Raw genomic sequence first — 27,134 nt, 5'->3', positions numbered from 1 at the left:
AACTGACTAAATCTGCTGCTTAACAAAGAAGTCATAAATCACTCATGAAGTGAATAGTTCAAGTTATGAATGGCTCAAAAATTTTGTTTAGATTTTATTCAGTTTCCTTTTTCTCATCTAACACAAGTTTCCAATTTTTATATTTTAGTTATTTTTATAACATTAAGTAAAAATATTCATAAAAACAAGAAATTCAGTACATATTTTTGACCTTTTTTTTTCCTTCCAATCTTGAGAAAAACCCTACTTTTTATAATGATGGTAGTATTGTATAAAATAATTGTCTTTTCAAATATACAGTTAAGAACATAAAACATTAACTTGCAAAAACATACAATGATCTTCAACTGGTATAATGTATGTGTCTGTCTAATCTGTGAGTGGTTTAAAATAATTCTTTTACTGGTTGATTTTAACTTGGTGATGATAATGAATACTTAGGCTGAATAATTAAAACTTCATTGTGAGAACAAGCTAGTCTTTTATGGAGAACAGTAATTTGAAAACCATTCTTTCTATTGGTTTTAAACAGTCTGATAGTAAATGTAAGAGAGAATGACATTTTTTGAAAAATGATGCAATGGGAGGGTGTGATATGTGGATCTAACTTTCTAGTTTATTTCTCAATAAAGCAAGAAGATTGAAGACTATAAAACTGGATTCTTTTAGCAGTACACATACTACAAATATGTGATTTGTTTTAAACTAAAGACATCATGCAGGGTTAGTAAAAATATCTAAAATAGACAATCTAGAGAGAACAAGTGTTGAAATAGAAGTGGAGATTGAAAATTTATTTAAATATTTATTTTGGAAACTGAAAAAATTAAAATATATTATAATTTCATTTGTTGATGAGAAGTTTATTAATATATACATTAATAATCAAGTAGTCAATTTAATATTTAAATGTAACAAGAAGGTCGTGACTCGTATTTTGACCCACCTGTGCACGTAGGGTGACACTAAAGAAGAATCTGGATGATAATATCTTTATTAATTAAGCGTTATAAGATTTGTGTGTGTGTATGACTTTAAAAATGGCCAGTTTTTTACCAATAACTTTAAAGAATACATTATTTGAAAATAAGCTTTAAAAGATACAAAACTGGATTATCAGTTTTAAGTCATATGAGATTTTATGCATAAATATTCTAATCTGGAAAATTAAAAAAAATCTTTAAATAATTTGTGAACTATAAAGTATTAATTAAAATTTCTAAATTGAAAATTGTCTTATGAGTTTACATTCCTGTTTTCTTTCCTTCTTTTACTCAAACTGAATATAAGTTTTTTCAGTTGTTTTAAACATAACTGAAAAAAAAAATATTGACTGTATTTAGCAATTTGTGCACTTATTGCAAGAAGGTTAAAACTTATTATCATATGACAATTGTTGTAAAATGCCATTGTTAATTTTGTAATTTAGGATTATCATACCTTGATGAATGAATATTTAAGATTATTAATGTCGTAGGAAATTAAATATGACTCTACTATTAGAAACAAAAACTCGTAATAACTTTGATATTACAAGGAATTGACAGATTTACTCATGTATTTTCATTTTCTGGAATAAATCATGTCTGTGTTGAACTTAAATGTGTAATCATGATGTCCTATAAGTGAATGAGCTTGATTGCAAAGCTGCCTCTTCAGTCCTTTTCTCATTTAGGCTCAGATCTTTCTTCTTTTTGTATTTGAAATTTATGTATAATTAATCACAATTTCTACCATTATCAACAGGCCAGAAGTCACTAAGTAGTAGTGTTAACCACCTTCTGATGAGGGACCGGCTAACAACACTAAACAGCACTCCACCTTCCTCCATAGACTTAGAGTGGGAAGATGAAGCAGGTAGAGTTACCAAAATATTTTACAGTTTATCAATAATACAAGTTATCTTGAGTAATATTATAAAGTTAAAAGTGTGTTTGTCTTGATGCTAAAAATACAAAAGCAACCTTTAAATTTATTATATACTTTCTAAAAATTATAAAGCAACTATTAGCAAGAGAAAATATTATGTTTTAATCTAAACTCTTATTGTCTGAAACTGTGAAAGATAAACATCATTTTGAAGTATACATCTTATACATACTAAATTAGTGTGTGAGTGTGCTTAAAGTACACAAGAATGATTTCTAATTGTACTTAACTGTGTGTATACACCTATACACGTGTAGAAAAAGCAGTGTTACAGACAAAACCTGCAGGTGTATAAAGTCAGTACAAGAAATAATGTATTGGTGGTCTGTCAGTTTATTTATGTAAAAGTGTTCAACCTACTTACAACAATAGCATGCGAATAGTAACAATCAAAAAGTGAAGAAAATATTCATGGTTTAACAAGAAAAAAAAAGTAAAACTGCCAGGTGCAAAAACTACAAAAGTTATGAAGTTAGAAGGAAGGGGATATAAGTTCAGTAATAGTACCCAAGTATTGTTGAAGATATCTTGTCTCTTGTTATCCATTACATTACAGATGGAAATTCAGTACACAATAACAGAGAATCAGTCATTAAAAATATGGGTCCCAAATGCACAACATTTTGCCATTTACAGCCAGATTTTAGCATGATAGTTATTCCTTAATAACAACTCTAGATTATTATTATTATTATTATTGTAGTTTTAATAAAATCAATCATTAAATTAGTTTAAATATTGATGTAATTAGATTACTGTGAAAATATTCACAAGTTTAAGGGACTATATTACCCTTCATTATAGTTAAATGTCAACACAATAATCACCCTACCAGTGTAATGATAATTAACTTTTGTTACTTGGTTTTGATAAGTTATATAAGTTTGTTTATATTATTGTAAAATACTACCAACTATTCCAGTTCATGCTGAATCATTCTAAAAACACATACTTGTTTCTTAGTTATTAATTTTTAGTGAAATTAAGTAATTTATGTTTAAATAATTTGTGAACTATAAAGTATTAATTAAAATTTTTAAATTGAAAACTGTCTTATGAGTTTACATTCCTGTTTTCTTTCCTTCTTTTACTCAAACTGAATATAAGTTTTTTCAGTTGTTTTAAACATAACTGAAAAAAAATATTGAATGTATTTTCAATAATAAAATACAGTTTTTTTCTGTATTTAATTACAGAAAAGCAATTTTTTTAAAGATAGCACTTTAAAACACATGTTTTAAGGAAGGGGAAAATTTTACCAAGAATAAACTTGGTATTATTCAGTACAATAATACCATTGTATTGTATGTTGTAACATACAATAGTTACAACAAATGCAACTAAGCTGAAAGAATTTAAATATTAAGCTAATGGAATTCAAGCCTTTGTGGTTAAGTAAACACAAGGAACAAGGTTTGAAATGGTTTGTGGAATAAATCTGCTAAATTATACCCTAATATCATTTAGGTTTCAAGGCTTGGAGAATATGTTATATGTACATACATATACACACAAATATCAGGGCTTAACACTGGGTGAATATAGAGATTCATAGTCAGTTTTTGTAAGAACTATAAAATTACTTTTTATGTTTAAGGGCTAACCCCACCACCAACCCTGCCAGCACCTGAGGAGGAGATAGTATCAGCCTTTGTGTCAGAAACAACAAGTAATAGATCAGTTAGGTCAACTCCTCCCTCAAATGGCAATGAATTAGAGTGGGATGGAGAGTTTACAAGGTAAAGAAAATGATTTTTTTTTCCAGTTGTATGTGTATAGATGTAGTTTTTTTTCCCTTGCAGGATTCAGCACACTGTATTTGGATTTAGTTTCATGGCAAAATTTAAATTTGTATAATATTTCCTAGTGTACAGATGAGTCAACTTGACTTGGAGACAGAACAGTTGATATCAGAAATAGAGAAGATGACAGCAGAAGCATTGAATGATACTGGGCCTAACAGGTGACACCCACAGTAAACGTGTATTGTTGAAAAGGGTGTGTATAAATTTATGTCAAGTAATATGTATATATATATATATTCATAGAAAAAGCTAACACTTGCAACTTTTGTACAGTGTAAAGTGACTGAAGTTGCTCTGATATAACAGTGTAGAAGTAAATTTGTATTGCATATTTTTATTTCTTGTATGCTTTCATATAGTCAGACTTATTTCACTTTAAAGTAATAAATAAACAACACACAGTTAAAACTGATGAACAATTACAAACATTTCTAAAATGTTGACTATTACATATTTTAACATTTGCCATGTAATCATCAGGAGTGAATTACAAAACGTAGTTAACATTTGAGAAATATGTTTAACATTGTGTGTTGTGTATAATGTTAAAATATTAAATAAATAAGTACTAAGAAAATAATATCTGGCTTCACTTTGTTACAGTGGTGGTCATGTAAGACTCAGGATTGAGGTTTTTCAAAATGTTTTTTCCATACCTGTAAACTGGTTTTAAATAACCATAGTAGTGATACTGTTTAAATTTCTTTTGGTTTTGACAGTTTTTAACCCAGTACATTAAACATCGTCAGTTAGTTTATCTCATTTTTAATGGATTTGTTAAATGTATGAAAGATAATTTTAATGCTCTGGGAATTGAAAGTCTCTAATGTATGTTTTCTGTTTTTCATATGGTTATCAGCTTTCTTCATTATACTCATGTGAGAGTTTTAACAAGAAATTAGGATATTCATATTTCATGAGTTACTGCAATGTATACCCTATTTCAATTCTTTTTTGCATTATTTATTTGTTAGATTTGAAATACAACTATAAGGAAGAGCAAAACATGTACAATTGAATTACAGATACAATTTTGTTGATGATTTTCTAACTTTTTTTTTTTCACTGTTTAAATTCATTTTTTAAAGATGTTTGCTTATTCTACCTTTAAATTTTTTTCACAAGTGATTCATGGAGCAAAATGCTTAAGATATTTAGCTAAATGATTATTTTAGTTTCTTTTATTTATCTGGAGTCAAATCTGCTCTTTCTTTTGATCATGGGGGTATTATAATGTGACATTAATTCAATTCACAAGAAAGAAGACAATAGGGGCTCCTGGAAGTGACACGAGAGAGTCAGGTCCAAATTCTAATCTCCTATGTCACTATATGAGGAACTCTAAGGGTATGGTCAAGGTTTGGGGACAACAAGTCCAGTAGCTTGGCACTTCTAAATGGTTTGGATGTGGATAAGAGCATGTGTTATTCTTCCGTAAACCAGAAGAATATTTAAAGAAAATGAGACATTGCTTTGACATTCACGTACAATTAATAAGTTGTTTGGCTATGGTAATGCTACTAAGGCTATCTGCTTCTGAATTGCTAATCTAAAGGAAGACAATTGGATGAAATTACCCACTGCTAACTTGTAGTTACCTTTTACCAATGAAAAATGGAATTAACTATGTTAGCTAGTAAAACTATAATTTGAAATTACTTAAGTGTTTTTGCCCAGTTTATCATTGGTGTTAAAAAGATTATAATAGGATAACTACTTCACTGAAATATTATTATTATTTCCTTAGGTTTATTTCACTACCTGGAAGTTTCCAACAAGGACTCTCATTGATGTTTGTAGCTTGATGAAAATTTTATGTATTTTGTATTGAACACTGGACTGTGAGATGTAATAACATTAACAGTGATTACTGATGTACTTGTATGTAAATAGCATCTTTAATAGGATACAATGTAGAACTTGCACTTTTTTTATTTTTGGGTTAAGAAAGCTTATAACTTTTAAAAAAGGAACTGTATTTTTGATGGATAAATTTATTGATAATCCAAATAAACCAAGTTAAAATGAATAACTCAGTGCATTATAATTATAAAGAATTGAAATCTAGTAGTCATAAATCTAGAATTTTGAATTCTTTATTAAAAGCTTTAAGAACCAAATTAAAGTAAAAAGGAAACATGAAAGAAGTTTATCATTTATGTTAAAAATAATATAGATATATTATATAGTGAAATTAAATAACTTTATCTAAATGAAGTTAAATGAATAAACAAAATAATGGACTGCATTTAAAACAGCAAATTCCAACCTCTGATTTATTTATATTATAACCATTCATTTTATTCATTTGGATATAAATTGTTTAATTTCACTATAATTTATTCAGTGTATGTGAATGATTGCTGACTTTGTCGCACCTTCCATTGCATTGTTCAAACTTTATGAAGTTAAGTTTAATAGCCTTAACTAGACATATTATAATCATAAAACCATTATGGTTATAATATATTTACAGTTCAAACATTCAATTTAAAAGCCTATTAAATTATTTATAATCATTAATTTTTTGTATAGTGGGTCTGTGTGTAATTTGTTCAGATCTTGTTCACTACTACATCTTTCATATTCCAGCTAGACTGAAGAGCCCTGGAATTGGACCCAAAGCCTTGTTGGCTTTAGATTTAACCTTTATAGCAAGTTTGAGATGTTATTATAGTTTCTTCTTTACTTTCACTTAAAAAATTGCATTTATAATAATTGAAGGGTCTTTTACACAAGTAAAATAAACCCAGGAGAAGATGTAATATGTTGTTTTATTACCAAATTGTGTGTCAGAAGAAGTTTAATAAAAAAAACAAATATTGTTATCAATTAACTGCAGTAAAGATATATTAAATAAAATAATTAGACAAGAGTAGAACAATATGCAACTACACCAGAGTACTAAAATTATGAATCATCTTTGTCTGAATAAGGTTACATATTATCTTATTAGTATGGAAGGATATAAATATTGTGTATTAGAGAATACATTTCAAGTTTCATTTCAGGCTTCTGTGATTTCCAAAACTTGGAAACTACATAAATGATAAGGATTGATACATTATTATTTACAATTTCTTGATATTACAGAACTTGGTTTCATTACTTTGTAATTAATTCATGTTTTTTTTAGATATAATTCTAAAACTTTAAGGGCATTTTCTGAATAAATAATTATATTAAACTGTTTAATGAAAAAAAATTGTAAAATAAGTTAAATGTGTTTCAGTAAATTATTGTATTTTTAGTCTTGTTATTACTTATATGGGTATAGAATTCCTTAAGCAGGTGCTTGTGTGTGGAACAAAAAATTCACGTTTTAGTGGGAACTTTTTTCTTCCTTAATTGTAACGATTGTCTTTGTGTAGAAGTTACCTATTGAACTTGATAGTGAAAAGTGACTCTTCGTTCACATAATTTGCCTTTGTGTGATATGATGCTGAACAAACTGATGCAGCAATATGGATACCAGTACCACAATGCTTTCTCTCCCTTCTCCTCTTGTAACACACATTTTAATTGGATTCTTCTCTTTTGTTTCTGCTATTAGATCAGGGGAATATCTTTCTAGTAGTCTTCTTGGCTCTGTTGGATATATGGACTTGGGTGTTGTTTATATGCTCCTTCATGAAACCAATGATTCTGCTTGTTTTATGATGTAGTCAGTTGTTCTAAACTTTCACCAATTGAACTTTCATACAAAGCTTGCACTTGTTTGTGTCTCATAAGAGTGTCCATAATTGCTGACACTTGTCAAAAGAATTACGAGTTCAAGATGTACATTGAGACAGAAGTTAAATTGTGTGCCATCTATTAGTGAACAAGAGACTACAGAAACAGTTGGTGGATATAAGTGGGAGAGCCATGGAGTTGAAGCCAAAAAATTAACTTTTATTTATGTTCTGCTCTCTTAAGGGGTTAATTATAAAATGGTAAAAGTTCAGTGAAATAAAAGTACCTCCAGTAAAATAGTTTCATGTAGATGCAATCTGTTTTACTTATTCATATTATGCAGTTTTAAATTTAAATTAAATCTTTAAATATTGGGAGGCAGTGTTTATATACTTAATTTCATTTTGTAGAATGCGATATATAAAATTGATAAAGTAAAAAAATGAGATTTACTTTCATTCATTTCTAGTAGCATCATGTTCATAAATACCAACATAAACTGTACTTAGGAGAAGGTCTTTTGGAAAACACTTGTTTAACATTGAAAGAGTATGAATCTATGTGTAAATTAGAACAGGAAAAGCTGCATAGAACTACCTCTTTTTCCATAAGTGGCTAAAACAGTGTATCTGTCAAACAGAAAAGCAGATAGAAAGAGACAATGATGACCCAATGACATAATTTTTATCTAAATCAAAGCACGTGCTTTTGCTTCTTGTGGAGGTGTCAGTCAATTGCTTGATTTTTGCTTTTTAGATTAAAATAATTGTAACTGTGTGCATAATCAGTGTAAGAAGCAAATACATGGGATATGGAACAAGTATCTTCAGGATCTGTTCTAGTCATACATAGATTAACATTTTATTATTAACTCTACTTATAAAATTGATAATTTTAAACAGCTGTTTTTCATACATTAACAAATACAATGTTAATCAGTTTTCACATGTATTTTGGTGCTATGTTTTATTCTATCATGATGTTTTAATTACAACAGCTGTTTACCTCATTATGTGTAGTGAAATGAATACGTTTCTTGTGCTGTATGAACTGTATTCAAGATCTTTATGATTTGTTAATTATAATAAAGTATTATTTTTTCTTTATTTCTTATGACGTCTTAGTTACAATAAAGTATTTTTTCCATTAATTGTTCATTGTATATCTTTTCTTTCTTACAAAGCATTGATCACAATAAAGTATTATTTTCCCTTTTTCATGAATTGTTGATCACATTAATGTTATTTTTCTCATGAAGTGTTTATACTAACCAGGCAATATTTAGACTTTTAAGATGAACCCAACTAAATCTACATTAACTGACTAATAACTAAAAATTATACTATTCTGCTAAACAATTGTCTTATAGGAAAAAAGTGTGTAATAATTGCAAAGGGTTAAAACTTCACAAGTGCATAAATGATATATGAAAAATTTTAGACCAAACAATTAACTTCCTATTGAGTGGGAACATTTAAAACAGAAAAAAACAATTAAACTGGTTTGCCCAGATCAAATAAAAATGCTGTCCAAGTGAGATGTTTAGTGGATGTAAAATGTAAGCTGACATGAACTTTAGCTGAGACAATATTTAATAGGAACAGTACACTGCTGGTTTGTTCAGAAATTAACATGTACAAACATAAACTTAGAGGAGGCAGTTCCACTTTCAAACTAATATTTGCTTGTCCAGAACAAATCTTGATGGAGGACAGTCAACATGAAATTTTAAATATTGGTTTATCTATGACAAATAAGAAGTCAAAAAGAAAACTTAGTCCACGCAGTCAATACATAAAAGCCACAATACTGGTTTGTCCAGAACAAATTATTAATAAAGTGAACAAAAAACTTCTTGTAGTTAACTTAAGAAATTACACTATTGGTTTGTTAAGAAAAAATTAAACATGATGTAGAGAGCTAACAATTAGAAGCTTTAATACAAATCTATCAATGACAACAAAAAAATAGTAGGGGCAGCTAAACACTTTGAGACCTAAGTACTGGTTTGTCCAGGCTAAAAGAAAATAACCTAATTAAGATCAGTAACAAACAAAATCTACAGCACCCTAGTCATTAGTATGGTGGTTTCTGGGCACAAAGGTCAAGGTTTGTACCTGTTACTGAACATGACAATCACTTCTGTTACTCAGTTTAGACTGATCATATAGTTTGTGTGTTCTGTCTGCTGGCAATTTTCCTATGTTCAACATTCCTAAACTAAATTAGGGGCAGCTTTGCTTATCTTAAAGAAGACAAGCTAACAAAAAGTTTAGTAGGGTGTATTTATACACTAATGTCCAACAGATAAATAGTTGTGCAAACTGAAAGTCTAGATATGTTCAGAGTAATAACTTAAGTATGAACAACAAAATAAATATTATGTACAAAGGTATGAAAAGCATAATTTTTATCCATGTAATGAATGACATACAAGATTTTCACAAACTGATCAACATTTTATTGCATTGCTTGTTTATGAAAAATATCAGTCTGTGTGTTTTAACCAAAAAAACACTGGATATATGTTCCCTTGAACATAGACTGGTGAAACTGGTTACAAATTTCAACTGCATCTTGAGTGTACCTAATACTTTCATTTGTGTTATTGGGTTAGACGTCAAGGTAAAAAATTTTTTTTAACACTATGTTTATTTATTATATATGCTATTAATGCATCTATATAATGTGAAGAACTGATTAGTGGCCAATGACACTTCTTCACTTCAGCTATCCAGTTTATAGGTTTTTCTCATACTGACTACAAAGCACATTTACACCAACAGTATGTTTGATAGTTTTTTGTTACGATATAGGTCTAACTTATTTCTCTTTGGTTAACTAGTATTCAGGGCTACAGATAAGGAGTAGAATTCTCTGAAACTAGTATAACCCAATAACATGTTGATCAATGTATAGATTGAATTGTACCTCCCTTGAACTTAGACTTTGAAATTAAATAATATTTTGAAATACTAAGTTTAATTATTATAGCTGTCTAAATATTTAGTATATGAGATGCTATCACATGATGGACTTTTCTAAAATATTAACTAATGAATAAAATGTGACTCCTTTAGTAAAGTAATCAATCATTCTTTAGAAAAGGCCCAAATAATCCAAGCCTATTCTCTATAATTAAGAACTTTCTGTTTTGAACAGTTTTCTTCTGATCAACACAAAAAGAATAGCGTTTGCATTAAAGCTTAAGTGTGAATATGACCAAAAACATTGTACTTGTATAACACCTCAGTGCCCCCCATTTCTCACAACATGCGTGTGTTCTGTTACGACAAAGCCACATTAGTCTATCTGCTGGGGCAATCGAGGAAAATCGAACCCCTGATTTTAACGTTGTAAATCTGTAGACTTACTGCTGTACCAGCAGGGAATCTCGCAACATGTAAGATTGAAAGTGTTTTCTACCTGAGAACATTTGGGATCACGATTCAGTTTTTGTAACAAGATTGGCATGACACTTGTGTATGTTTTTGCACAAATGTATTCATATTGTTCAATAGTATACAATAAATATTTAAAGGAGACTGTTCCCTGTCTCAAAATAGAAGTATAAACTTATTTTACTTAACAATTTTATAGCGTAAAGACAAAACACCATGAGACTGTTTTTTCATTTACTGGATGGCTCCTTATGTCACTGAAGGATCATTTGTAACTGGCTCTTGGGATTGGTGATATTCTAAACAAAAACGGAAAAATATGGCCACTTCTAGTCAGTTCATGGCCCTAGTGTTGTAATCAACAATGTGAATAAATATACAAGAGAGAAAAACAAACTTTAACAAGCCTCTGTATCATCTTTTGAAATATTTTCCTCCAGGGTAAGGCAAAGCACGTACAATTTTCTACCGAATAGTCATTGTAGTATGTTGCATCTATTTTAGGTTATAGCATTAGTTTATTATCTTCGTACATCTAAGAGGATGCTAATCCTACCTGAAAAGGGCACGGCATGGCCTAGCGCGTAAGGCGTGCGACTCGTAATCCGCGGGTTCGCGCCCGCGTCGCGCTAAACATGCTCGCCCTCCCAGCCGTGGGGGCGTTATAATGTGACGGTCAATCCCACTATTCGTTGGTAAAAGAGTAGCCCAAGAGTTGGCGGTGGGTGGTGATGACTAGCTGCCTTCCCTCTAGTCTTACACTGCTAAATTAGGGACGGCTAGCACAGGTAGCCCTCGAGTAGCTTTGTGCGAAATTCCAAAAAACAAACAAACTCTTGACGTTTCAGTTGGTTTCTAATATGGAGAATTGTTAAACCGATCCATTTTCTATATTAATTACGCTGGGAACATTTAGTAACTACACAATGATTTGTCTAAAGCTTAGTAAAAAACAATTAAAAAATAGTTTGACCAGAGCAAAAATAACAACAAAGAAAAAACAACGGAAATAATTTAAACAGTTGGAAAAAATCTCTTAATTATTTTAGAACAAGTACATTCAATTTTATCTATGAACTTGTGAAATAAAATATTGAAGTAAAGATAAAAGTGTACTTAGGTAACCACAAAAGGCCCGGCATGGCCAGGTGACTTGAAACGTGCGACTCGTAATGTGAGGGTCGCGGGTTCACATCCCCATCGCACCAAACATTCTCATCCTTACAGCTGTGAGAGCATTAAAAAGTTACGGTTAATCCCACTATCTGTTTGTAAAAGAGTAGCCCAAGAGTTGGCAGCGGGTGGTTATGATTAACTGTCTTCCTTTTAATCTTTCATTGCTAAATAAGGGACGATTAACGTAGATAGCCCTTGTGTGGCTTTGCGCGAAATTCTAAAACAAACAAAACATTTTACCGATTTATATAATTTTCTTTAACAGCAATGCTTTGTATAACTTCATCAAATTCAAGAGTATTGATAAATTGTTTTGCGATTTAAAACACTCATTAAAACACATTAAATAGATGTTATATTTCAGACAATGTATAATTAAAAAAATAATATAATTGTTTGGTTTGAATTTCGCGCAAAGCTACACGCGCTAGTCGTCCCTAACTTTGCACTGTAAGACTAGAAGAAAGGCAGCTAGTCATCACCACCCACAGCCAACTCTTGGGCTACTCTTTTACTAACGAATAGTGGGATTGATCATTACATTATAATAAACCCATGGCTGAAAGGGCGAGCATGTTTGGTTTGACGGGGATTTGAACGCGCGACCCTCAGATTACGAGTTGAGTGCCTTAACCACCAGGCCATGCTAAGCCGGTATAAGTAATACATACGTTGGCGTTCTTCGGTGGGATAGGGGCTACGTCTACGTATTAATAACTTGAAAATGAGGGGTTCGATTTCCTTTAGTGGACACTGAAGACGGTCCGATGTGACAATGTTTTAAAACACATATACACGTTAGTATAATAACACAGAATTCCTACTCTAAAAATTGGGTTACAATACCTGTGATGTGCATAGCAGAGGTTGTCCGCTGTGTGGTTTGCGCTTAACTACAAGCAATGAAAATAAAAGCAAACACGATAAAGTGCCATTACCGCGTGAAAAAAATTCTTTCGAATACCCAGTTGAGACAAACATCAAATGCTTTGAATAACCTTGTAACTTATTTGCGCCTAACTACCGATTCAAAAATCGATTTTAACTCACAATTTCAACTTTACTGTTTTGCAGTGGTGACTGTAAACAACATCGGTTTCGTTTAACTCACTCGGGTTGCCTGAGGACGCCGTGCTGGTTATCTAACAAACTGGAAATAGCTTATTATTATGCAAAGAATAAGAGGCAGGTATCCCTTCCTTCTAAGTGAATTATACCTCCACAATCTAAAGTATTTATTATTTTTCTGACTTACAAACAATGTTTTATTTTGTACTAAAATAGCTAACTATAAATTAGAGTTTGTGTTATTCGAGAACAGCATTTCCTGAAAATAAGTAAGGGCTTGACGTCACTCCCGCGTGACTTGTGGCGAAGAAACATGCAACAAGGTAAGCGTAAATAGTAGTCCTGTTGCAGTAATTGAAAGTTGTAATTGTATAAGAAGGCTGTAAGCTAATATTTGTATTTTCTAAGCTGAAATTGGTTAAAGGTAAGTTAAAAGTTACAGGTCATTACGGATTATGTTATTCTTTGGTAGCAGTACTTAGCTTCTCAATAATGTTTGACATTATTTCATAAACTAAAGTTGTTTTTCACACTGGTACTTATACTGATAGTAATAAACTGTACTTTGTACTATTAACAGTAGAGCCAATACATTTTAAGCTTTGTCAGTTTTCCTTATTTACCTCTGTGATTGTTTCTGAGGTTGTCAGAATATATTTGTTTGAAAAGGAAATCGAAAATATGTTTTCGTCAGTATTATTATTACTAAATTAATGAGATTTATCTTCTGGCAGTCAAGAAACCTAATCCAAAATTGAAATTTAAACTCCAATTTATCAGTGACTGAAATCATTTGAAAGATTTATAAGTTGCAAACAATCTGGTTTTATTTCTAGCAGATGGAAATGTTACCATTAACTTTATTTTAAGTTTTAAGATACGTAATTTAACAATTTCTTTTTAATACTTTATTAATTCGTTTCGAATCATTGCACATAGCCGGTAATATTCATTAACTGTATTGTGCACGTGCGTAAAATTATAGACATAAACGCCTACCTCGTGTAGGAAGAATACGGTTGTATCTCTTATTAACTTTGCTGCTACAATATATACTGTCATTTTATTTAAATAATCGCAGCAACATTTCAGTTTCGCATACTAGCGAATTAGCATTCATACGAGGGTGACTGGGATCTTCGAGAGTCTTAAACCATGTGTTAATAACAAGATACAAGAAGAATATTAGATTGTGACATCTGTTTAAATTTTTCTTTCGCACTGAAAAGTTCCAAAAGTATTTGTTTTTTTTATCTTTGATATATGTTTCATTCTGCAGTAGATCTCGTCATCCTTGTTGTGTAAATACTCAGTATCATCAGGGGCGTAGATTTTTTACACCCGATGGGGGGATGATTTTTACAACCACATATGTGGACTGTTCAATTTACAAATTGGTAATCTCTGATTACGTGAACCTGAAAGCTGTAAACATGCAGTCACAGAGTAATCTTGTTGTCACAATACTTGGATGTATACTTAGGCCTACTGGCTGATACTTACGAAGTTACGAACTATAACTTAGATCGAAAAGCTTAGAAGCACGCCTATATTAAAGATGTACATTTCGGATACTTAAAAAGCCTACATCTAGGTCTAATTATGTAATTCGATTGGTAAGAACACGAGAATCACAAGAACAAACAGACAATTTGTAGGTCTGTGATGCAATAAAACAATTCAACAGACCAAACTGTAGGGGAGGATGATTGTATGCATCATACCCCCTACCTAAAATGAAGGAGGGGATGTATACCCTCCATCCCCCCAGGATCTACGCCCCTGAGTATCATTACGACCCTTTAAGATATTAAAAAAAAAGTGAAGTAAATTTTAGACAATATTTAACCTCAGAAATAAACTTTGAAACATTTTGACTGACGTAATAATTTTATGAACGTAGTTCTCTTGTAGTATCTTAAGATAAAAATTGATTTTACCTAGAGCGAAAAGATAGGTCCACTGGATAACATGATTCATCAAGATACTCTTCAGAGAGTAGTTCTAGATTTCTCCGCAATTTAGTAAAATAATGAAATGAAGAAAGTTGGCATATAACGAATAATCCTAATTAGATAGCCGCTTTTGGAGTTTGTTTCTCTCCAAATCGTTTCAAAGTCATATAGCAGACTAAATCCCAGGTTTTTTAACTCGGTAAAGCTGGACTTACCCAGCGTAATTAGAATCATCCATGTTACTGGTCATTCTTGTTCAAACTAAAGAGAGGCTGTAACCTCAGTATGTTACCTAACCTTATATTAGAGGACACCGTCGTTGACATTCATGCACAATCTGCAGCGTTACGGCCATATTCTCCACCCATGGACAAACCAGATGTTGCTTGAACAGAATAACAAAAGCTGTTAGAATGAAAACAGTTTAACAGCTTTCTTCATGGTTTATGTGAAGACCACATATATATAAGTTAACTGTTATACTCCAAGAAGTACTATATTAAAATGAGGTGGAAAACATGACAGGTTTAAATTAACATTTTTTCCTCCCCTCTTTACTACAAGATTGTCCTCAAGTCAACACTCAAATTATCTTTAAAAGAAAGTGGAGCTGCACATATATTGGTCAAGGAGGATGCAGAATTGCTCTTGTTCCCGATACATAAAACGTGAAACACAGACAATGCAACCTTTAACAAAGCATTAGTTTAGCAACGAATGTACCAAAATACCATTTAACTACGAAGTAGAAATCATTAATTACGTTGCTGCAAAATAACTTTATCACTAATTATTTAACAATGGTTACATGAACTAAATGTAGCCAAAATAAATACCTTAACATTGTTATGTAAACTCAGTTTGGTATCACGAGAAACGTACTGTTTAATGTAGTATAAAATGTAATTAACTACAGAATACAGTACTAGAAATTCTTTAACAGTGGAATTTCAATTAATACACAAAATGAGTAATTAACAATGAAATCATATAAGTACAAGTTAACATCTTAAAAAGTACAAAATTAAATATTATACAACTGTCATGAAATAAAAGAAATGAAAAGATAATGTGGTGCCATTGGTAACTTTTCGAGCTTACGTCAAGGCTCATCAGGTTTTGGCTAACTCCATCTGCAGCAGGTAGATGTCTTCTTTATTTAGGTAGGTAGAAAAGAATGCCGGCTGAGATAATGTTCTTTGTTCTTCCTGGTAGTAAACGACCCATGCTCATTCCATTTCACATCCGTTTCGTGACAGTGCAACAGACTCGGATATCGAAGTGGCTGTTGTTGAAGAAGTTTGCTTGTCCTTTTGGTTGTTACTTACTCAATCAGTGTAGTCGCAAGGGTCCTACACCTTATTTCAGTAGTGGTTAAGGTGGAGGAACTTCATTTACCTTGAAGCATCTCACAGTTAAAGATTGTAGTAGTGTGATTGGTGGTGAAACTTTGACAGCTTACCCAGTCACTTCTCGACATGACTCTGGCTTCAGGACAGTCTTTTATTCTTTACTATGTAGTTGTCCAACTGGAGGGGGTACACACACGGTAGTGTCTTCTAGTTGTAATAAAACACTCCTTGACATAATACCTAGACTACCAATGCCTTAAAATTTGACTTGACTTTTGATTCACTGCCTATGGTGATGCAGTTGGTTGTTATGGTTGAGCCATACATTAAATTGGCAGTGTGGTGTGGGCTCTAAGATATTGTGACGATTATTTCATTTGGCAAGGGCTTGGTTTCTATGGTTGCTTGGCCCTGAGACACTTTAAAGAGCCAAATTAGATCTTTTACATTCAGTGTGTTGGTCAACAGTGTATCTTAATCTTTGGGTGCTACTTGGTATTTGGGTCAGCTGCAAAATCCAGCTTTCTTCCAAGCATGAAATCCTAAGTATATCAGGTTTTGTTAAAACTTTCTTCAGTGACAGTTTTCAATTAATTCGAGTATTATTTACATATAGATGCACTAAAAGAATGAAACAATGGCTGATTGAAGAACAAGAAAGCCAGCCAGAAGGGTAAATAATTCAATTCCAAATAGCAAACATCCAGATGGAAATGCTCCATCAGATGAATATCAATTAGTCAGAAGGTTAACCAGGTGTGTTGGCTCTAAAGAGCATCTTAACTAATTGATTAAAACTGCCTTTCTCTAAAACTACCTTTATCAACAAAATGTTAAAATGATTACCCTGCTGAAGCAACACTTGTAGAGGCTTTGTGTACTTTCAAGCCATATTTAGTCATAGAAAATATATGCTTAGCATCTGTGAATTTTTTATTCCTCAAGCTTCACTGGATTTTTGCTTGACCAATACCTACAGCCGTGTTGGCTCTTCATAGTTATTATCGTGACAATGGGCAATACAGCTAACTTTTCAGTCCCATATCAATATCTTCACTAATGTCGTGTTGTTACTTAAACAAAGTCTGGGTACATTAAGAAACGGATAGGATTGAACCTGCAAAACTGATTACTATCAGCCGCTTCAAGTGATTACTTGTTTGAAATGCTTCAGGAAATAGTCCAATTTTTTTTTGCTGGGGGCATTATTTGTTTTGACTCGATAGTAGCTAAAACCTTTCTATCATGCCCTCTCAGCATTATTTGATGAGACGTCATCAGTGATGTGAGTATAGTGTTGCGACACACTTATTGAAACTTACTCTTGTGTAAGTAATCAATCTCTGGTCTAGTGCACAACACCATGCATGATCGATGGTTATCTTGGTACCTCCTGGATGATAGAGGTTCATCACTGTGCCATGGTTACAACTCTTTACCATTTGATGCTAAAAAAGTAAGTCGTATTTATCTCGGTGATTTTCAGTTTTGTGGTTAATACCTTTAGAGTCTCTATATAACAGCACATGATCCGTAACATTTGTAAAACAGTTGTGGAATTATCAAATGTATGCAACAGAAGTGGAATACCGTACCTCGTCTTGTTGTCTCTCATATTGATTGTTAGGCACTAATATAATAACGAGTCAGTCAATACGCGTTTCCCAAGTAAAACAAATTTTTCATAAGAGTGACAAGATAGACCTGCCGAATAATAGCATATAGATATTAACTGTTTAGTATTTTTGAATTTGTATGAAACAGTTCCTGAGAATGAAATAAGAACTTAACCCAATGTAAGATACAGTGAACAATCTTTATTTAAAAAAAAAACAAATACAATATACATGATTAAGACGCTGGACAGTCGCTTTTACTGTATCACCAGCTGTTTTCTCTCCAAACTGTATGGGTCGAGACCTGCATATCAGTCTCAATAAACCCAGTATTACTTAATTCGGTAACGTAATTTACACAAAGCAATTAGCGCTTTCACTTTACTCATCATTGTCATTCCTAAATTAAAGGAGATCTTAATATGGGGCACATCTCATGACTATATGATTTGCACATGCTGTCATAAACAGAAATCTTTAAACTGGCATGTATTGCTAAGCAGAAACAATAACGAAACACTGGTTGCAGTTTCCTGTTGGTGAAAGGTCAAGACTGGCTGGCCAGACCTAATAGCTGGGGACAATATTGTCGTTATCAACTACGTATATCACACTTACAACGTTATGATACCATGTAACAATGGCGTCAGCAAACATGGCAAGTTGAAACAACTTTTGGTGTCACTTTTTCCCCTCCCTACATTATTTCAAGTGTCAGTTTACTGGAAATCAGAATAGAAAGTCAACATTATATTCCTCATGTACGCTTTCCGAGAGTCTTTTATTGGAAGTTACTCTCGATTCAATATTTCGTTCCTTTCACGCTAAAACACATTTTCATCTTTTCGATGACTTATTGTTATCATTCAGAGGATTACATGTTTCTTTATTATTATTAAAATACTAATTGGAGTACCCGCCCCCTGCACGGACGTTATGTAAACTCATGATTAAGGAAAGATTATATTTGGACATGAAAAGTTGCATACCTTATACGTAATTGTAATTCCATACAACCTTAGTGACATTGTTGTTGATGTATACTTGATTGCGTGTTTAATGTTTTGGTTTTTTTTGGGTTTCATACATAAGTGTTCTATTTTTCTCAACGTTTATTACATTCGTAGTGTGTTGTTATAGCAACATCACAGGAGATAACAACGTGTATATTTATTTTTAAACTGATTCGGATGATTGTGGTCACAATATTGTCCATATTTGCGTAACTTAAATCGCGTAGTTCGTATACTTAATAATATAAAGATTTGATAATAAGTGTTTATTGTTATGTTTTAATTCAGATTTTGGGAGACAAAACAACTGTTCTATAGTTTATACTGGACTTATCCGGTTGCCTATGTCACGTCTTTGTTTTTTGATCAGTCAATACTTAATGAAACGCTCTACATACTAAACAATAGGCTGTAGTTAACATGAGAAACAAATTTTCAAATATCGCACACGTTTATCTTTAATTTAAAAGTCCAATATAAGTAGGAACACACAATAGTTAAGTACGCCACGTTATATATATTTAAACAAGGTTTTCTTCAAAACACACATTACGTGTAGGGTTGATATATACATATAAACCAAGGTTTTATTGAAAGACTATTTTCATGTATGCTTAATATTTGCGTATGAACCATGGTTTTATTAAAATACAATTTGTGTATGGTTAAAATTTAAATTTTTGAATGAAAGTATCTGATGGTTTTAGATACGATAGTACAAATTTTATTAGTGTACTACAATTTCGCTAATTTTCTCAGGTTTAAATACTTCAAGCCTTTCCAACAAGAAAAACGTTTCAGTTTTTCTTATTTTTGTATTACATTGCACCACGAAGAAGACGAAGTAGAAATAGTGATAAATAACATTTTGTCTGAAGTTTCTTTTTATCAAATACATAGTTTGGTTGTTTGAAAACGCCACCTGGTAAGCACGTGGTTTAGGAAGTTTTGTGAGAAATAATGCAGTCGATCTGTCACATGCATTAAAAACACCTGTTACCTGGGATAATCGTGATACATTGGAATGTATGTGTGTTTACAGTAAGAGGTGGACAACTGTCTTTTCATAAATTTACTTACACCGGGCAACATCATGTGCGACCTTGAAAAGTTGTATAAGTGTGTGTGTGTGTGTGTGTGTGTGTGTGTGTGTGTGTGTGTGTGTGAGTTTATGTATTTAACGTTTTTTTTTCTCGTGTTAGTTCAAAATTTTGAATTTCATGTCCTCTTAAATTATTTTTCTATGATTTTTGATCAGATCGGATTTCATGCGTTACTTTGTACAATAAAAAAGTAAGAAATAGACAAATGAAGCCAAGCGAGAAGGATATGTAAATATTTTTGGGTGGCCATGTTATATTCTCAGTAGAATGTTTAACAGAAGCAATTTTGTTTTGAAATTTCGCACAAAGCTACTCGAGGGCTATCTGTGCTAGCCGTCCCTAATTTAGCAGTGTAAGACTAGAGGGAAGGCAGCTAATCATCACCACCCACCGCCAACTCTTGGGCTACTCTTTTACCAACGAATAGTGGGATTGACCGTCACATTATAACGCCCCCACGGCTGGGAGGGCGAGCATGTTTAGCGCGACGCGGGCGCGAACCCGCGCCCCTCTGATTACGAGTCGCAAGCCTTACGCGCTTGGCCATGCCAGGCCCTCTCACGTAAGAACAAAGGTTTCTTCCACTCAAATTGTAATGTCTCGTTACAACAAAATACTGAATTTAAACATACTCGTACTAATAACATCTGATTACTAACTCCAACAATATAAACACGTACGTTGAACTGTCTCACTAACTTATTCAATTCCATGATAATAAAATTATCATTGAACCAACTTATAAGGTCGGCGCTATTGTCGTTCAGGATAAGTCTGACTGTATCAACCAAGTTTACTGTCACCTAAATCACACAAACCACTATCAAAGGTAAATTTAGACCACATACCGCAGTCTGTTAAAGTTATCGAACATACTCTGTGTAGCTTACAGAAACGCCAAAACATCGGTCGTGAAACATTATGGTTCATTTCACATACACACCCAGTTCTGGGTCGCTTTTACGTGTTACAATAATACACAAACCCAACAGTCCTGGTCGTTCTGTTATTTCTAATTGGAGTAAGTCACCTGAAAACTTATCTGCTTACGTTGATTACCACATCAGATACCCCATTACCTTTGACACCGTTCGTTACAGACGCAACACATTTCTTAATCATTATCTCTGACATTAACATCAACGGAAAACGTCCTCCAAATACTATCCTCTGTATCATAAAATGTCTTCTAGCTACACAAACATTTCCTACGACGAAGGCTTAAAAGTCCAAAAATGTCAGTACAATACACACACACACACACACACACACACACACACACACACACACACACACACACATATTTATGACCTCGTGACTATACTACTAGTGATATACATATGGAAAAATTGCTGCCACGAGACTTTTCCATATAAATGAAACCAAATCATTGACATTGACCAGTCAAACGTGTAATGAATAAGTAAATCGATTCTGCTCATTTCATTTCCAAAATCTTTAATAATTTATTTTCTCACAATGTTATTAGGGTTTATATTAGTTCTGTTTGATGGTAATATTTGAAAATTCATGTAAGCTGGGTGTATTTATCTTTAATCAATAACACTATATTTCAAACATTTTCAAAAGAGATAAAATGAATTATTAATATGTTAAATGCCGTATCCTGATATTATTGCAATTAAAACGAATAATTATAATTATTTATAAATGTATAATGATAAATATATATAAATTTTTATATTTATAAATAAATATAATTTTAGAAAGTAAAAATAAATGTTATTTATTTAAAAAAGTATCTAACACTTCTAGATGAACTACTACCAAAGCAGTTACCAAAACCCATCGACAGATCCTCCACCGCCTTATAACCTTCATCCACCTTCAGAACCAGGTTGGAAACCTAGTGCTCCACCTACCGTACCCCATGGATATTATGAAGGACCATCTGATGGGCAAACAAGCTTCGGAGGCATCCATGGTCAACCAGGCTTTGGGCAAACAAACTACGGAGTCATTCAGGGTCAATCAGGCTTTGGGCAAACAAGCTATGGAGTCGTCCAGGGTCAATCAGGCTTTGGGCAAACAAGCTATGGAGTTGTCCAGGGTCAGCCAGGCTGTGGGCCTCCTGGCGGGCAAATGGGCTATCCATACTACACACAGCAACCTCCTTTGACGTCACCTGCGGGATGGGGTCCCCAATATCAGCCGACTCATACCGTGTACGTTTTTTTTTTGTTTTTCTTTTTGTTCATGGTATAAGTTGAAACAAATGTTATGATTTACAAAATAGTCAAAATTGTTGCATTATACCGTGTTTCTCCGATAATAAGACCTACCCATAAAATAAGACATAGTGTGATTTTTGGGGATAGTTTTAATATAAGCCCTACCCTTAAAATAAGCCCTAGTTAAGAGTGGCAGGAAGAGGAAAGAAATAAAAAAAATAATTTATTAATTAGTTTAATAGTTAGTTAATTAGTTTGTTTAAGTATTAATCAGTTAGTTTAATAGTTTTACTTTGTAACTTCATTTTTTTAATATATCAAAATAAGACATCCCCCGAAAATAAGCCCTAGTGTCATATTTTGGAGTGACAATTAATATAAGCCCTGTTTTATTTTCGGAGAAACACGGTAATTTGTAGCTGAGAAGGATAATTGATAATATTAACTTTAAATTATGTAATTATGTCGTATCAAACATCATACCTTTCGAATCTGGTGGCTTAGTGGCTTCTAATGCAAAAAATTTGGTTTGGACACCTACGGTGGGCAAAGCACAAATAGACCAATGTGTAGCCTTGACTTCAATAGCTGTTACTTATAATTTATTTCGGACAAGTTTCCGATTTATTATGTTACGTACTTTACTAATTTTTTATTAGTAGCTGTTAGTGTGCTTTGTTCAAAAACCAAGATTTCATATGCTACACGTTCTAATGAGTTTTTTGTTTTGTTTTCAAACCAGTTGTTAATGTATTTTCTATGAAGCTGAAATTTTGCTATATTTATGAACTTTTAAAAATATCTTGTTGTGCTTACTTCCTCGTTAACGGGCCGAGCGTTGCATAGTGACTAGTGTCAGACTGTGGATCCACACTTTGGCCCGTGGGTAGTGTTGACTAGCAACTGCCATTTATCGCTATCTTTCAGTTCTAAACTTAGATCAGCTAACGCAGATAACCTACAAGCAGCTTTATACGAAATTGAACAAACAATTATTCGCAAGAGTTTGTTTATTTTTCCATTTTTATGTCTTAGTTACGTATTTTATAATTATAATAACATGTTTTCATAGAATTGAATTATCGTCAGTTGGTGATCGTCTCAGGAATTTAATTTTGATAAGTAGTTGATTAATTGATTATTTCCCGTATTATCACACTGAAGGATAAGAAAGGTAGTACGTAACATGCTCAATAGATGGCAGAGATAAGTAAAATGCAATTTAATGAGAGTATAAATTGATTTCGTTACAGAACACAGCGATTGTCCTTGTAAATATTTTATATATATGTAGAAGGAGGTAAGTGTAATTAAATGCAAGACGGTGCTGTTGAACAACTTTATGGAAAATGATTTTACTTTGTAATTAAGTTTTGTTTTTAAAATTTCAACGGAACAAAAAATCCAACTTATAATAAGAAATTCAATTGTTCGATGTATGTTTTGTATTACTTTCCAAAACCAGGAGTTTTTTTGTGTGTGTATGTGCAGAATTTTGACCGAAGAAAAACCCAGTGAAAAGGACAGGATGGCGGAGTGCTTCTTATTGGGGTGCTGTTCGTCGATATTGTGTTGCTGTCTTCTGGACCCTTAACTTCATTAGTTTCGTGTACGGGCTGAATTCAGTGTCTAATTATTTGTTTGGCTGATACTTTTATTGTTACCTGAATCCCAAGACAACCTGAGGATATGATGTTTGTCTCCTAAATGAATAATATTAGTGTTCTTGACTCAAAGGACTGCGATGTTTCTTGCCATTTTGTCAATAGCTTAATCTTGGAATCGGTTTCAGTACAGTATTTTCGTGTTCTCGGTACACGACTTTATTAATAGCAAATTTTATGGACTTTTCTATGCCTTCTTATAGACTAATTTTAAAGTGAGCCTAGGAACTGTTGGTAACTAAAAAGTCCTTAAGAAGTGTCGCGAAATGTAGTGCAGATCTCATGAACCTATTTTCTTGTTTTGTACAGTGATATTTTGCTTTAATTTAAAAAACAAACCTTTATAGAAGCAAAGTTTACTGTGTTCAGTAGTAGTACACTTTTGTGCCTATACTGACTTCTTGGATTCAGCTGAAACAACGGGTTTGAAGTCAAAATTATCTTTGTTTGTATTTTAGTAAAGATTAAATATTAAAATTATTAATTGGCAAGGAAATATTATTTTGTTTGGTATTAAATCATTAATAATTGTGTTTATTAATCCTTCTCCTAATCTTGATTGGAAACGGCTTTTACAAAATCTTTTAAAATTACTCCGTAGCAACTGTGAACATTAGTTAGTGTAATTTGATAATATATAGTGTTTCAACTACTACTGTTAGATTGGTGTCCCAACCGGCCTGACGTTCACCCATATCAGACGAAAGGCCTCATTGACACGTGTTTGACGTATTGTTGTGTTTTATTTTACTTTCACTTATGGGTTCTTAGAATTAAGTTTTGTGTTATATTTGTAGACATATATACTACCATATTATATGGTTTATGGGTTTTACTTGTGTAATTTAAGTATAACTATTTTCGTGTTCGATTTAATTACACAGTGCAATATACCAGATTGTATGTAGTCCATTGTCATTGTACGAAGTTCTTAGTACATACAATAAAATTTTAAATATTATATTTGGTAGAAGGTTTCAAACTCTGTTCGAAGTTATATTTGCAGGTGACACTGTGAGCCAATCGCGTTTCATATATTATGTATGAATGTGGAAAATGTGTTACTGAGAAATAAAGTCTGTTTTTTTGCCTTAGTTTCTGTGCTTTTAATAAAAATTGTTGTACTGTCGCATTCAAATCAGGATCAGCACAAAATTAACATTGTTTTGTGATTTGATGTCGTTCAGAACATTTTGTAGGAAGAGCAAAAGCAAAGATACAAAACAAGTCCTGTTTGATCATTAATTTGCAAGACAATGTAACCTTACTAAGGATGGATTTATACCACTGGTATTCCACGTAAGTGCCCTTGTGCAATTTTATAACTATGTACGTGTCCGTCTGAAGTCTAATTTGACACCAGGTAGTGTGCATGTATGGTACACGTTTCATGCTTGTATGGCTCTTAATGTGACAGAAGTCAGATCTTTGAGGTTGACACCAACTAATTACAATTAACGTAATTGTTGAATTTGTTCTTGGTTACTTTCCCTCTTTAATATCGTATTAAGCAGAGTTCTATAATGTAATGGCTAGACGAAGCCAGTAAAGCTGTTTTAAGCTTGAAAACATTAATAATAATAAATGTAACTCCCAGGTTGTTGACTGGGTTACCAAAAGACCAATATGTTCCACAATTCCGTATACAGTAATGTTAAGATCACCTCGTTTGATAGACGTCTAGTTGTCTTTTTCTCTGCAATCGAGTTTAGGTTGCATCTTGAATTTGACGGTGCCCTTAATTCGTTTGGTGGAAATATAACATGGGGAATGATTACTGACTGTAATTAAACATGACAGGTTCAAAGGTATTTATTTTTTATTGTGGGGAAACATCTGTTTTGATGGAGTAACAGGGTTCGAGATCCTGGCAACCATCGTCAGCTTTTCTATTGGGTAAATTAGGCCTGATATCATTATGGTGGTTTATGATCAGTTGTGCACGTTACCACAAGGATAAAGATCTCGTATTCAAAACCTAATTTATATTTCTGTGAGCCAGTATAAATAAATGTGTGGCACTACTTATGTGAGATTACTTGTAATGTGAGCTCAAGGGATTGATTTCACATCTCTTTCACTCGTGAAAGATACGCTGGATGAGCTAAGGAACGCTTGAGTTAGAAAACGCACAATGAAGAGTGTAGTTGCATAGGTATGTTTGACACTTGAGGTAAACATACCTACTTTCAAGGTGAATATAAATATTCTGAGAACTCCAATTTTTGACTTCAAGGTGTTATTAACATTTTCAAACTAGGGATGGTGACATTTCAGAATCTCGTATATCGGATTAGGTATCCAAGGATCTTAAAGTCGACACGTGATTCTGCTGAGCATACTCCAAAACTATCAGCTGTGGGCGTATTATAAGAGCGACAGTCAGTTCTGCTATTTGGTTAAGAGTATCCACTTAGGTGATTAGTGCTTCCGAATGTTTCTTTGTTCTGTTCCGCGTTTCATAATTAAGAATATTTATACCTAAAACATGAAGGCTTCTGACCTAGTTGTTTAGCTTCGTATGCATCAGATGTCGTTCGTGTGAACAAAGACACACCAGGAGACTGCTGAGCAGCAACTCGTGTTCATAGCTTAATGTATTATAATTCTTAATTAATAAGTTTAGTATCCAAACATATGTTGTCTTGCCAAAAGTACAATCATGTGATGAGTGTAGGAGTTCTAGTGATCTCTTTCGCGTGTACTGGTTGAACGACAGTTGCCATTAAAACAAGTAATTTTTAAGCTATATATCCTCTTTATACAAGTAGCAGTTAAAAAATTAAACTTTTGTTACAGCACATCCTCCTGTGGTAAAATACAGAAAAACGATCTTTCAAGCTGCGTGTACATATACACACACACACACACACACACACAGATATATTGAAAAATTGAAATTGCGCACACGATATCATTAATTCTGAAATCGTGCTAGCTGAATTGCTACTGTACATAAATAACATACCACTGTTTCATTGTTATTCTCTCTGCATTTCTGTAATTAGGCGTGACCGTTTTCTTAAGTCTGTAATCATCAAAACTGAGCTTCACAATTAACACCGAGAGAAGGTGTTAAAAAAATGTCAGCGAGACGTTAGTAATGTAAACGTCATGATTATGTTGACTGACGTCATTTGTTATGTGATTCATTATTAGAGGTAACCAATACTAAACTGGTCTTA

At 32.6% G+C, this 27,134-nt stretch overlaps 2 protein-coding genes across 4 annotated transcripts in view; both read left to right on the top strand.

Moving 5' to 3' along the window:
* Positions 1-8,559, top strand: part of LOC143229556 (AP-1 complex-associated regulatory protein-like) — a 38,400-nt gene extending 29,841 nt beyond the window's left edge. For both annotated transcript variants that reach the window (XM_076462050.1, XM_076462051.1), the window contains exons 8-11: positions 1,747-1,857; positions 3,527-3,668; positions 3,797-3,927; positions 5,482-8,559. In XM_076462050.1, the coding sequence (XP_076318165.1) occupies positions 1,747-1,857; positions 3,527-3,668; positions 3,797-3,896 (353 nt within the window). In that variant the 3' untranslated portion in view covers positions 3,897-3,927; positions 5,482-8,559. The remainder of the gene's footprint in view (positions 1-1,746; positions 1,858-3,526; positions 3,669-3,796; positions 3,928-5,481) is intronic.
* Positions 8,560-13,189: 4,630 nt separating this feature from the next.
* Positions 13,190-25,043, top strand: LOC143229557 (uncharacterized). 2 transcript variants are annotated; one of them, XM_076462054.1, is made up of 3 exons: positions 13,190-13,377; positions 21,870-22,279; positions 23,777-25,043. In XM_076462054.1, the coding sequence occupies exons 2-3, from the start codon at positions 21,870-21,872 to the stop codon at positions 23,877-23,879; spliced, it is 513 nt and encodes a 170-aa protein (XP_076318169.1). In that variant the 5' UTR covers positions 13,190-13,377; the 3' UTR covers positions 23,880-25,043. The 2 variants fall into 2 exon arrangements, with proteins under 2 accessions (XP_076318169.1, XP_076318168.1); XM_076462053.1 differs by having other exon boundaries at positions 13,191-13,478.
* The last annotated feature ends 2,091 nt before the right edge of the window (positions 25,044-27,134 follow it).

Source organism: Tachypleus tridentatus, chromosome 10 (genome assembly GCF_004210375.1).
Source record: "Tachypleus tridentatus isolate NWPU-2018 chromosome 10, ASM421037v1, whole genome shotgun sequence".
Classification (NCBI taxonomy): Eukaryota; Metazoa; Arthropoda; class Merostomata; order Xiphosura; family Limulidae; genus Tachypleus; species Tachypleus tridentatus.
Note: the sequence above shows the minus strand (reverse complement) of the source record. Positions and strands in the feature narration are given on the sequence as shown.